Source organism: Gobius niger (genome assembly GCF_951799975.1).
Source record: "Gobius niger genome assembly, chromosome: 11".
In the NCBI taxonomy this organism is placed as follows: Eukaryota; Metazoa; Chordata; class Actinopteri; order Gobiiformes; family Gobiidae; genus Gobius; species Gobius niger.
In genome coordinates this window covers 21,874,284-21,888,590 of record NC_136862.1, presented here as the reverse complement: position 1 = coordinate 21,888,590, position 14,307 = coordinate 21,874,284, and the positions used below count along the sequence as shown (strand labels likewise).

At 42.1% G+C, this 14,307-nt stretch overlaps 1 protein-coding gene across 2 annotated transcripts in view; it reads left to right on the top strand.

The window, feature by feature from the left end:
• The window catches only part of LOC306970158 (replication protein A 70 kDa DNA-binding subunit-like), a 46,527-nt gene that overhangs the window by 22,940 nt on the left and 9,280 nt on the right, over positions 1–14,307 (top strand). For both annotated transcript variants that reach the window (XM_079566030.1, XM_079566029.1), the window contains 2 exons: positions 3,532–3,661; positions 13,699–13,875. In XM_079566030.1, coding sequence (XP_079422156.1) covers positions 3,532–3,661; positions 13,699–13,875 — 307 coding nt within the window. The remainder of the gene's footprint in view (positions 1–3,531; positions 3,662–13,698; positions 13,876–14,307) is intronic.

The following is a 14,307-nucleotide window of genomic DNA, read 5'->3' as shown; positions in this document are numbered from 1 at the left end:
TCACATGTCTGGAGAGGGGTGGCATGTGCCTCCTGGATCCCACTGGGACTGCAGACAGGATGGGAGGCAGGATGGGATGAAGGGAATAAGAGAAAAGCAGGATATTTCTGGATTTGAGCTTCTCAGCGCTGCTACTGTACGAGCAGAAATGTGAGGACACGGTGATATGCAACGTCAAACCGCTTCCGTTAGCTGCAAATCTTCGCCAACTTTAATTCATGACTCATTTGCTCATTAGGGGTGCTCCTAAGTTTGGACACGCATAAAATAGCTATCCAGGGTTTTCTGTGCGTACTTAATAGAGCAGTTTTTTATAACAGGGAGAGTTATTTTTAGTTCAATTGCGTCAATACATAGTGTGAAAGATGTGGTACCTGTGGGCTCTTTGTATGAGGGGACTTGAATATGGCTGATTAATAAATGGCAGTATGTAGGGCATGGCACTTTACCAGTTATATGTTTTGCAAAACATCTCGCCTTTGTATTATTCTTTCTCTTGATCCTGTGAAGCCTGACCTGTTTGAATGCTCGACTGTACATTTAGGGGCATGTTAGACATAACGTCTAATGTACAGGTTTTCTTCACTGTGTGGAGTTAAGATTCAAGATGAAAGATGAGCCTTCAGCTACCAAAAAAACAAATCCATGTGACTTCTTTTCAACTTTGCTGTCGACATCATGAAGAAGCGTTTGTCATGGACCTGCCAACCTAGTGATGTGACAATATTTTTTGATATGTTATTGCTCATAGATTTCTTTGTTGGTTTGTTCATTAAGCCCAGAACTACATGTGTGATGACTATCTAATATACTACTAATAAGCTATATAATGAAGCCATGTTTGATGATGTGATATAAGATGTGCAGCTGTGGCCTTTCTGCCCCACGAGCTGTAGAGCGTGGACTCTGAGGGCGGGGCAGGCCTCATCACTCCAGCTTTAATCTTGGTCTTATTGGTCTGCGGTCAATACACCATCTCTCCCTGACATTCAAAGAACCAAACAACTACAAAACAAAACCCTCTTCTCTTTTCTTATTCCGCTGTAGTTTCTCCTTCTCAAATCCTCGCTCCACTTTAAACAAATGCCAATGACTGTTACGGAAGGACATTTTGGTCTGGGCTTCACCAAGACTAAAGACTTTGCTATGGGTCTTTCTTTGGAAGTGGAGGAAGTGTTAAAAAAAATGCTGTAACTTCGAAATCGTATTACTTAAGCGGTGGCAAGAACTCTATTTGGTAAAAGGAAGAAAGTGCTCAACATTTACTCCTACTCTTGCCACTTCTGCTGCTACTACAACTGCTATTCTACCTATACATACTGTATTTTACTCTCTCTTCGCAAATGTTGTTATGAATTAGGTTTATTTATGTCACACCCAGTGGAGAAACAATTTGATTGCATTTGACCCATCTTTCCACATTACTGGCGCTGCAGTGTTTTTCTGTCTTTATTTCACCCTGTCATTGGCCGATGCTGTCTGTGTGTTCACATTTGGGATGGTAAAATCCCCCACGTTTCTCCTTCTGCGTCCAAAATCGGGCTTAAAGGAACAGGCCACTGTTTTTACATACTGAGATATGTTTTTTCCTGAGCTTAGACAAGTTGATACGTTCCCGCCCTGTCTTTGTACGTGCCCGTGGAAGAGCTTGGTCGCTTCCAACTTCACCCCCGTTTGCAGCTATGGGAATACATTGGGAGAGGCCAAATGCTAACAACATCTATGGTTGTTTTGTGTGACTGAGTGCACGCACAAAGTCCAGGCAGGTAGGTATCAACTCGTCTAAGCTCTGGCAAGAACATGTCAGTATGTAATAATGGTGGCCTGTTCCCTTAAAAATCAAACATGTTTGATTTCCTGCGACTGTAGTCTAGTTGCGTCTGACTGCTGCCCACATTACACGATTCGAACGCGAGTCCAGTCGTGACCCCTCCCACACTACCAGACACAACTCTCTGCCACGGCCTTCGACTAGCGACAACTCGAGAACACTCGGCGCGACTGAGAATTGTATCAAAATCGGGCATAAAAATCGTGTAGTGTCTGCTGACCTTAAGTCAACTCAAAACCTGTACAAGGGGTTTATCTGTGATGTCTTTCGAGGGGGCAACTGCGATTACAACTAAAACCCAAAGTCCCAAAGCAACATTTTGTCACTTTTTCATGTGCCTTTTACAAACGACGTCTATGTCGCTGCCTCCCGCGGTAATGTAGCGTTGCTTTGTGATGTTGTTTTGACCGGACTCGTTCGCATTATTAAAAGATGAATTGGATGATGCATTGATTAGATTTCCATCCACGCACAGAATACAGAGCAGACTGATGCATTAAGTTGTTAAAGGGGAGCCTGATAAATGAATAGATATGAGGGGGGTCAGAGAGAACGAGGGGGGGGGGAGGCTGGTTTCATCATCTTTGACTCTGTGAATAGACTGAAATTTAAAAGGTTGATTGACGTGCGGCCACATCCAGGCGTGATGGACAGCGCGGTGTCAGATCAGACAGATTAGTGGCTACAAACGCGCAGGCTGCTAATCAGGACTGGGATTAGGGGAGTCATTCGTCGGGGGCCGGAGATGGTTTCTGTTGATAACAAAAGATACAGCTCAGAATGACTGTCTCAGAAAAAAATAATAAAAAAAGAGCATTTCTTTTCTGCTAATATCACAGACGTTCTGGGTTTTGTGATATCTGGTGTTTTATCGCATTACACGGTGCAATAGTTGTTAAAAATTTAATCAAGGGATTGTTAAAATATACCTCAGCAGAGCATTGCATGATTTTCTTGTTTTAATGAGAAATTGTCTCGCAGTAGATTTGAAAGAGAAACGAGGGGGTAGAACTTTGTCATGATCTCGTGTTAAAGTTTTGATTTTGTTGCATAACTTCACCTGCACTTGTAACTTACTGCTTCACCAACAGTGATTTGTCCTTTTCCGCCCCTTCAGTTAACACATCGGCATTTGGCTCTCTGCATTAAAAAATGTCTAATTGTCTGCCCTTGTTTGAGATATTTCTGTTTATTGATAATCATTACTCTTAATTGGTTGACTAGGTTTCTATTCTTTCTATATTGTTTGTGCTGCACTGGGAACTATTTTTGTTTCAAGCATAAATAAAGCAGATAGGGATTTGGAAATGTATTCCTACTGCCGTGACACTTTCGCCTTCTTTTTTGCCAAAGACCACACTATATTGAGCCAAATATAAACATTTGGCAGAGGCTCCTTCCTTGCACCTTTCCACCCTGCTGCACGCGTTCACAGATGAGTGAAGCTGATTGTATCTTTTAGTTTAATCGTCTCTGTATCCAGGGATCATTAGTTACACATTGAAGCACGCCCCGTGTCTTTCTCATCCCGCTGATCAAAACATCTTCCCCTATCTCTCCCTCTCTCTATCCCTCCCTCCTGTGTTATAAATAATGTATCTTTCACATGTATGTGCGTTTTGTTTTGTCAGATGTGTGTGTTGAGGCATATATTCGACGCTGTACGTGACGGGCTTGTTAATGCCCTTTCTTCGCTCTAGGTTCGACCGAGAAGGCCACGCCGTCGACAGCCAATCCCTGACAGAGGCGCGGCCGGTGGGCAGCGGAGCAAGGATGAACTGGAAAACACTGAGTGATGTTAAGACTGAGCACATGGGACACAGAGAGAAGGTACGGCATTCACAAAGACATGTGTGTAGTGGCTTTACAAGACACCAACTCTATCCAACAAACTTATGCCAGCAAACTGGGACAATGTGGTCTGCATCAGCGCTGACATTTAGGAGACACCAGTCTGTTTGGACATTTATAGCGGGTCGAGGCATCCAAATTAACGGAAATGTCACAGATAAAAAATTCAAGCTCATGCAAACGGAAGCATTCATGCAAATATTTAACAAAGGTGAAGGTTACTATGTGAGTAATGATATTGCTATATTGCTATTTTCTAGACTATAAGTCACACTTTTTTTTCATAGTTTGGCTTGGGGTGCGATTTATACTCAGGTGCGACTTACATATCAAACTATATAATTTCACATGTTTATTATTTTCATACTGACAGCCACTAGGGGGCGCTCTAGGCTTGTGTACCAGTATCTGCTACTACTGTATGAGCAGCAAAAAAAAAGGGCGGAGTGAGTGAGAAGCTTGTAGTTGACTGATGGAAAGCGACGGAGCGACTTATATGTGTTGTTTTTCTGTTGTTTTCACTATACTTTCTATATTCCTCATTCTTGTTCATTGTTGCATTTGCCTTACCCAGTTAACACAAGCTCTTAGATAGCATCATACACAATTGATAATAATTGCTCACATTTCTAAAAATAAAAAGAAGGCCATTTTAAATGTTGGACATAGCAGTCACTTTGTGTCCTATGTACTGTATAGTCAAATAGTCTTTTTATTGTTTCGTTTTGCAGATTTGTTAAGGATAGTTATGGCCATACACAGCCTTTGCTCTGCCCAATCCCATAAGACCTTGGGAGCTAAGCAGGGAAGGGCCTGGCAGGACTTGGATGGGAGACCGTTTGGGAACACCAGGAAGCCTAGTGAATGTAGTGCGTGAGTGAGTGGTTGGTGGTCGTCGGAGGGGCCGATGGCGCAGACTGGTTGCCTCACTTCCGTCAGTCTACCCCAGGGCAGCTGTGGCTACAATAGTAGCTTGCCACCACCGAGTATGGAGTGAACGAATAGTGCAATGTAAAGTGTCTTTGAGTGTCCAGAAAAGCGCTATATAAAACCAATGCATTATTATTATTATAGTTGATATGCAAAAAGAGTATTCTTTTTAGTAAAGGACAAGGTGTAATGTCTCCCAAAGAGATGATTGAGAAAGTCCAAATTTGCCTTTGTGAGTTTCCAGTGCCCTTTAAAAAGGATTGGTTCACTCTCTCGAGAACAGAGGAACGTGCTGTAGATAAGGTAAAACGGAAAGCAGAAGAAAATCTTCTAATTTGTGTTGCAATTTCCACTGAATCTCGGAGCTGCAGCTTAGTGAAAACTTTGGGTGCGGCAGACTGATTTGTGAGTCATGAATCTGTCTCTCGTCGTCTCTGTGGGGCAGTTGGGTGGTGTTTGAAGAAGAATGAAAGAGAAGCCTCCGGAGAATGCATAACAGACGCCTATCCGAGTCTGATGGCAGAAAATCTTTGAGACAACCACAGAAAACATCAGGTTTGGGTGTCAGCCGCACAAATTCAAAGAGCAAGAGGCAGAGAGTTTTCCCACCAAAGTTCAGTAACAAACAACAACTCTTTAACTTGACCCAAGGCGCTTCAGAGTTCTGTTTTAGTTTTTGGTACAGAATATAAAAGATTAGAACAAAGGAAAATGTAGGTACTATTGAAAAACACCACCCAATATTGTAAAACATTTGCCAGCCAAATTTCTATGATGATGCTCAATTTTGAACATTCCATCCTAAGTTCAGTGTTTCTTGAAGGAACTCTATTTGAGGTTTTGCTTTCGAGACACTAAACACAGTATAACTTTTAACTTTGTGCATGATTTTCATTTTAACATTTGCACTGTAATGCAGACCAGCTCACAAAACTCACCAACGTCAATTCATTCCCAATCACAGGCGCAGTTGTCGGGAAGAAATTACCACAGTTTATGTAAATTGAATGTGTGTGTCTTTCTTTGTGAAGCTACATAGAGATTAGGCTGAAGAGGATTTACCATAAGACTATAAAAGTCAAATTTATGTGAACAAGCATGGATTTTGTCATGTTTAAAGTGACTGCTTCTTAGTGCCGTGTGAATGGAAGCATTTAGACAAACAAACCCAGTCAGTCTTCCATTCATTGTAAATAGACCAGGCTTCGGGCTGTGTTGTCCTATGACTTCACGGATTAGAGTGGTGTTTCTCTTGTTCTTGCTGTGCACTGCTGATAGTTATGCTCCCATATTAGACATGGGAACATTGGAAACTGTGTGAAGAAGTCTCACTACAGAGAAACAAGATACTTTTTCAGTCAAAGTAGCTGTGGTAATGACCATGCCACAATCTTTGAACAAAAATTGCTTTTGATCTATGATTTAGTCGGATGGTTATTTAGTCAGATGGTTATTTTTAGTTTTAGCTTAGTTTTAGTCAACAAAATGTGAACCAAAAGGAGTCTATCGTTTTCATGGCCATTGTCAGTGAAAAGGTTTCACAAACTGGGAACATTGATATTGATTCTAATTTTCAGTTCTGTATAAAACATTTTGTCTTCCATAAAGTGTTGCAAATGCCAATGGTTTGCATCTCAAACGAACAAACGAACGATGCATCTGTCGCCATTGTTCACCTCATTCAGGGTCTGCATATATTGTAAGACTGTGGCCTCATAAATAACAACATCTAACACTTCTTGCGCTTTATCAGCCTGTGTCACATGTTTCTCAAAGTACTACATAAAGTCATTATTCATTCCCTCCACACTCAATGGCAGTAAGTTACTATTGTAGCCACAGCCGCCCTGGGGCAAACTGACCATTTACCACATGGCTATAATATGCTGTTTATATCCTGATCTCTTATTATGTCAGTGCCCTCTTCTGGACACGTGTGGAATTATTTTCTTTTTTAATTTAAGCTGCCCCTAGTGGCTGGAGTGAGTAAACTGTTTATTTCATTAAAGATCCATAACTCCGCACAGGAATGGGCTAGAGACTTGCTCTCTAGTAGGTTTTGACATGCTCAGGAATTCATGCTCCTCAAAGGGCCACATTAAATCATGTGGCCCACGGGCCTTGACCTTGACACATGTGGTCTAATTGATTTTAATGCGTTTTTTGCGGTATCTCCCTTTAAAATTTCATATCTCTCGCTTCATTTTCCGACCACTTAATAGATCTTCGTCGTTAGTTATAAAACTAAAAAAGCACGTCAGCGATGGAGGAGGCCAATAAGGAATAACATCACCAGAAGCGAAGTTGCCTGGATACAAGAGTGAGAATGAGTGAGAGTCAGCCACTTAAAGTTCATGTCACTTACAGACCACAGACCAAGGATGGACCAGAGCAAGGCCAAGTGCAGAAGAAAAAAACAACAACAGTGCAAAGCAAGGCCATGGCGAGAAAAGGATATGACCTGAGGGATTTTAGAATGTGATATGGGAATAAATAGGGCATGAACAACAACTCAGAGCGATTCATAAACTTTTCACTCAAAGGACCACCTCTGAAAATATTAAACAAAGCTATATCAAAATTGGACTGTAAAAGCCTTCAAATAGGCGCTCTCATACCAGTAATGAAATATGAATTAGCCAGGAGTAAAAAAAAGAAGCAGCTCTAAATCATGAACAGACTTGGAGACTAAATCAAGTCTGAGCCAAATGCATCTAAATTCACAAGTCATTCCTGTTTGCATGAGCCGCCGTGATTATTTTTGATGGGACAAACCATTTGTATCGCTGATTGGTTAATCTGCCTGTCAATCGCAGTCACTGAGATAACACTGGGTCCAGACTATAACTCTTTGTACAGAATATAAAAGCTTGGAGTTTGGCTGGCCAGGCTAATTAGATTGAGCACTTTTGATGGATTTGATCATTAATCTCTGCAGGCTGTACGGTCCATGTACTGATGAAACTGGCGGATAATATTTTGCAACATAAAGTCCCTTAAGTCATTTAGTCACGTATCATTACGCATATCATTGCACCTCACCATTAACTCCTTTGATTTTTTCTTTCCAGACTTCAGTAGGGTTTACCTTTTAGATAAAAAGTCATCAAAAGTATCATCAGACATCAAACATTTGCAGTTTAGTTCGAGGACTTGAGTATTATGGACAGGTGGGAAAGATACTCAATTTGTGCGGTAGATAATTCTCCATCTGTACCTGTCTTATTTAAGTTTATTTGCAGTAAACATCTGCAGGCACCTCCATGTTGCATTCCAAGTAACGGAAGGGCTTTATTTATTTGTTAGTGCACTTGCCCACCACTCTGCTGCATGGACTCTAAATACAGAAACACACCGAAAGTAGAAATAGCATAGTTTCCTCTCTCATTTCGAGAAGCAATTAAATATTTACTTAGAATTATGTGTATGTTTGTAAGTATGTAGGAGCATATCTAATTGCGGCCGCATTGTCATTACAGTACATGCTTTTGCCATTTAGGTCCACCATGCGTATCAGTTTGACCCTTTCTACATTATTTTTGTGAGATTGAAAATGTCAAATCTCATAACAATTGCATCTGCAGTGCTAGGTAGCTGCTAATGGGCGAAATGAAGCCTTCAACAACCATAATTTTTTGCGTGTACTTTTTAGAGCAGTACTGAATACCCCATCTGCCCCCACAGAAAAGCAAACACAAAGCGCAGGATTGAAAATGCTCTATAGTTGTTTATGTAAATCATTAAGGCATTTTTTTTTTACCAGCTTTGCCTTTCTGTCAGCTCTGTGTTGTACCCCCGACTGTTTATTTAATTGAACAAGTCTAAAGGCGTTGTCCATCACTGCCCAGAAACATTACAGGAGCCCAGCTATTATAGTTTACAGTCTGAAGCAGCCATCTCATTTGACATTCTACCTATTTCCTCTCAGAGCGAGAGTGGATTGGTGTTAGCGTCTAAGCCATTTCTAATTAAGGGAGCTGTTTGTGTGTATGGCGTTTAGGGACCTGCATTAAAGTTGGCATGTGCTACCGCGTCAATTATGTGAAGTCGATTTTCACTTGGTTGCCCTTCCACATACAAATTTTAATTGCGTTTAGGTGCCAGGAGGTGACACTGGGATTTGGTGTGATAAGAATGCAAAACTATTTTAAAAAGTGCTGCATTTTTAGCCAAGGCTCATAAATCTGTATGTATTTCTTTTTGTGCACGGTGTTAGTCATGCCTCTCTTCCTGGTCCTCCTCGACATGCTTAAGGTTAAGACTTCGCCCCAAGGCTGCGCTGCTTCACACTGAAATACAGAGGGAGAGAACAGCGGCGGAGCGGCGGAGAGATGATGACAAACGCACAGGGATTTATGGAGAGAAATGTAGCTGTTATGGAAGCGCCATGGTCCGCATTTAGGATGACCTCTATTCTCACATTCACCGCCGCAGCTGCCAATTCACCTCCCTGATCAACAGGGGTGGACAGAAAACTGCAAATGTTTACTGTAGTGGTGGCAGAAAGCACAGTCTGGGAGCCAAGTGAGTCTTAGACATTATCAGCCCTATTGCTTCATTCTCGATAGACACATGCAGTGATAACTACCTTATGAAAAGAAAGGTTAGGATGTCAATGAAGAAACAGCTGAGCCACTCTCACAAAGCGAAAGGTCCAGTTCCCAAATACATGCATGCAAAAATAGATTCCTGAGAGGGTGGATGGGAGCTCCCTTTGAAAATTAGGAGCTTAGTTGTTTGGTAGGAGCTCAGATTGGAGCCACTGCCCCTCCACAACAAAAAGTGCCAGTTGAGGAGGATCGAGTATCTGTTTTGCCTCCATGATCTGGCCACAAATAAGCAGTAGAAAAATGTAGGGATGTTTTACAAGCACTCTTAACTACACATTTCTGACAACAATGTCCACCTTGGTAAATGGTAAATGGTCTCAACTTATATAGCGCTTTTCCACCTACATTAGGCACTCAAAGCGCTTTACAGCAAGGATCCACTCACCCATTCAAACACCAATGTATGCAGACACTGGGGGCAATGTGGGTGAAGTGTCTTGCCCAAGGACACAACGACAATGTGCCGTTTCAGGAGGTGGGATTCGAACCCCCGACCTTCCGATCATGAGACGACCCACTCTACCATCTGCGCCACTGTCGCCCCTTCTCTCTTACTCTGTTGGCTTCCAGCTTTCTCCAAGACACAAGTGGAATGTTGCATGGCATACGCGGGTGGAAAGCTGCTATAGCTATCAGGAGAAGCTCTGCTAATTAAAACGTGCTTCTTAGTCAGTGTTTGGGAGGGCGAGCATGGGTACGGGCGGTGCATGGATGAGTGCATACACTGAAGATATGAGTCAACAGTGGGCTTGTGGGGGCGAATGACCAGACGTGTGAGTGAGTGACAGTCGCGATGGAGGTTAGTTGGACAGGACATTATGGTCACGAGGTTCTCACATTTAGATGGAGGGCTTATATAACTTCATGCCTGTATTTCTTTCACGTGGACTATGCTGTAATTCTACAGATAATAACCGTAAACCATCTGCATTTTGACTGTTAAAAGACGATAGAGTTCTGGCTTGTCCTCCAAGTTAAAAGATTGTCTCTAAAACAATGTTATGATGTAACAGGAATGCACTCTTTTAAACTAAACATGCGTTTGTCCTCAGAAGGGGCACAGTGGCAGAAAACTGATCCTCAGGCTTTAACCTGGGGGTGTCTCCTCTTCCTTGCACTGTTCAAAGAAGCAGGTGGATGGGTGATACTAAAGTAAAGTGTCTCTGTCAGCCCTGACTCTCCCAGGGTTTATCCCACCTCAGTCTCATCGCTATATTAAAATCAAAACTAGTCAAAACTGTTGTCAGAAGGCCCGCTTTTTGCTGTCTTCATATTTCAAGTGTAGTACCTTTTGGGGATTATTCTTCCAAACTCCACTCGTCTTTATCCCGCTCTCACACTACAACAAGTGGGCGGCAATTACAAACAAGCATGGCGTTGTGAACTGCAACCAATGGCTGTTTCTCAATTGCTTAGACCGTTTTTTTTCTTTCATAAGATTTGCTTGTGACCTCTGGTGACTGGACACAACACATGTATGATTCGTTGGATCACCTGGTCTTTACTCGGCGCCTGTTTGTTAAAATGCAGGAACAGCAGTGTGTGAGCTTGGCCCCCGTCCCGGACCGTCGCTTTGATGGACTCATTTAGGCCAACATTAGTAATGAGTCTGGCCCAGCGCTGGCTTGTACTCCTTGTTTAGATTGCATTTTAAAGCTTTTCATTTTGAATTCTGGCTCCAATTCCAACATCTTGTTTAAGGCCTGGTCCCTGTTGGAGAAACAGCCCCAGGGGATTGTGGGCAAAGATTTTTCCGCTTACTTACATGTGCTGTGCTTTATTTTTTTTCCCACCGCCCCGTGTGGTGCATGTGTACATCGTGTGCCTCCCCAACGCTCTGCGGCTCATGTGCATTCTCCATATTTATAATTATGGAAATGCCGCATGGTGCCTCTCCACAGGATGAGAGAATAGCCTCTCCCTTGAAAATTAGCATTCCTTCCCTTTTTAGTTGTTGATTTTAGCTGTGTGAGTTCTTCCGCCTAAGGTGCTAATATCTGTTCAAATTACGGCAACATCACTGCATTTTAATTTGATTCTGTTTGACTGTGTACACTTGACTTTATATTCATGACGGAGCGGGTTTTCCAGCTTTGTATCTGTATTGCAAATGTGTAAATTTGGCTCTTTGCATATGACCTTGTGTGGCGCTGGCCTGTTTATGTGTGTATGTACATTAGCACAATTTACAAACCAGAAAGAAGAAAGAGCAGCACATTCCGACTCCCATCTATTATTCAAAGAGCTCTCACACTCGCACTCCCTCCGCTCCTTTTAAAATTGTTCCAAGATTGTTTGGAAGTCAGATAGGGATGTGTAAAACCGTGCGTGATCGACCAGCTGGACGGACTTGTATCAGCAACAGTTTTACATACCGCGCTCACTTCCCTCCAGGTTTTCTGCTTCTAGATGCGACTCAATGTTCACATCTCCAGCAGTGTTGTTTATAAAGCGCAGTAGAGATGCACCAATCCGATACTGGTATGGGATATCGGAGCCAATACTGGAAGAAATACGATATCGGGTATCGGCTACAAACCAGATTTGATTCTTAATGCCTTAAAAACACATGCTGAGTTAGTTTTAACCTCCGAACGAAAATGTATTTTTGATCGCTGCGCAAACTTCTGCAGTTAGTAATAGCATGCTAAAGCTAGCTGGAGCTAATGCTAACGAATACTAATCAAGGCAAGAAGTACCTAAATTAGCCTAATACAATAAAATAACCACTGTTGAAGCAAAGTGTTTGTATTAGTTTAACAAATAACTGATCTAACATATTTGTAATGATCAGATCACTTCATGTGAGTTGTTTAAAATTAATGTAACCTAAAGCCTGTCATAAACCCAAGCACTAAATGGGGGATACAAAAAGGTCCGTGTAAAAACAGCTGTTTTTGGAACGTTGCATTACAGCCGTCTTAAAAGTTTATGCCATTTCGTACAATCTTTTGTCATCTTATCGCACAAAAGAAAAAGTTAAAAGGCAGTGCGTGGTCCCGAATATTTCAGCGTTAACTGTTACACAAGCCGATTGCTCATTGTGTTCCTGCCACCTGTCGTCTTGTTGCACTCACAGGGCAGCCTCCCACATGAACACCACTTTGATGAAATGTCCCGCGTCCCGCCGTTTGCTTTGTCTTTTTATGGTCTTTTGTGAAACTTCACTGACTCAACTCTCTCTGATGAAGTAAGCAACAAAGGCGTAACACAAACATAATTGTGATAATCAAGGGGGAAAAAAATAATCACAGGTCGAGTTTTTTTTTTTTCGTTTGAAAGCACAAACAAGCAGCTTATATTTGAAGCGCGCAAGTGAGAGATGGGTGACCCTGAGAGCAGCGGGGGGCCTCTCCTCAGCGGGGGACTCGCGATACAGAGCACACCATTATCCTGACGCTCTGTCAACCAGGCAAGCAGGCTGAGTAATGTCAATGATCTTTGCAGGGAATGAATACAAAATAAATGAGATGTCTCCATTGGGTGATGCGTTCATGTGACATGATGTGATTCATAATTTTATGTTTTTACAAAAAGTAAGGAAAGGAGATACTGCTATTATCTTTAAAAGTGAAAAACAAAGACTTAAATAATAATAACACATTTTTGGAGACAATATTTTTCCAACAACAATAGACATATTTCTGTTGCAGTTTTGAAATTGCATCACCAGATATATTTTTACTTACTTTTGTTCAGGTTTTTCTCTTTTTAATGAATTGGATCTTTATACGAATAAACAAAAAGCACATATTCATTATGCCATATTACATTCCTAACTATGTTTTAATCACGGTTTTATGACAAAAAATGTTTGAGGTGTCCTTGAGCTACAGTCATTGTCTCCAAATGCAATATAAAACGGAGAGAAGAGCCCTGCTTATTACAATGCAGCTGAAATATGGTGAAGGTAACAAAGGTTGCCTGGGACAAAAATATACGGGTATAAAAAATTAATGAAGGAAAACAACGGTGAGGTAACGGCAAGGACAGCCAGCATGAGGGCCACACACAAGGACAATGTTGCTCTCTGAATTTGATTGTTTTCAAAGGAGGAATTTTTACTACGTTACAGTGGAGTCGGTTTGACTTACTTGACTTACTAAAGCTTGTTGTTGTGAAAATGAAGGGGTTAGTATTTCCCAATAGGTCATTTGAATTTGTTATGTGTCTTGGCAACGGTGCATTTCCTGTTTAAGATATTGTGCTTGTAAAACTGAAAAAAAGTAATTGAACCAGGCTGGACATTCACCGTATGCAGTAGCCCCAGTTCTACTCTTAATTTCTATTCGAACACTTGACATAACATTTTAGCTGCTCTCACCTCTAAATGCTTCCCCACAGTTGTGCATGTCATGTTGACGCGTGCCTAAACCGTTCAGGAGCAGAAGCACATGTTCCTGCTGCTAAGTGAGCGATGTAGATGCTGTAGGCTCGTGTTTTGACTGCTCCTCTTTTTTGATGTCTCTCTCTCAGGCGGATTACTTCAGCTGCGTGGCTACAGTGGTGTACATTCGAAAGGAGAACTGTCTGTACCAGGCCTGTCCCTCGTCAGACTGCAACAAAAAGGTCCTGGATCAACACAACGGGCTGTACCGCTGTGAGAAGTGCAACCGCGACTATCCCAACTTTCAGTACAGGCTCCTGCTCTCCGTAAGTGCGCAGTACATGAATGATTTACCGTGTCCTGCCCTTATAGTGAACTGAACTGGACTGAGTTTGAATCCAGCACTGGGCATTATATACAGTACCATCGCTAAATAGGGTTTTCTGCTGATTAACTGTATGTGAAAATGTTGCTATTTTGGCAGCAATTACTTTTCACTTTTGTTGTGTAAAGCGGTTCTGGCCAAGTGGTGAACTACAATTTGAGTTGCCAAACGGGCCAGATGACGTCATGACCCCACTAACCCCAAAAGCAGCTCGTTCACAGAGGAAGAGGACGTGTGAGCACTTAGAGGCTCGTCCAAACCGTTCCAATCAGCACCGGCCGCGTCATAGCACCTTTCTCTCTGTGGATCAGCTCGCACCACTGCAGCGGCATGAAGCTGTCATAGGTCTTTTTCACACATTTTGGTTTATGCT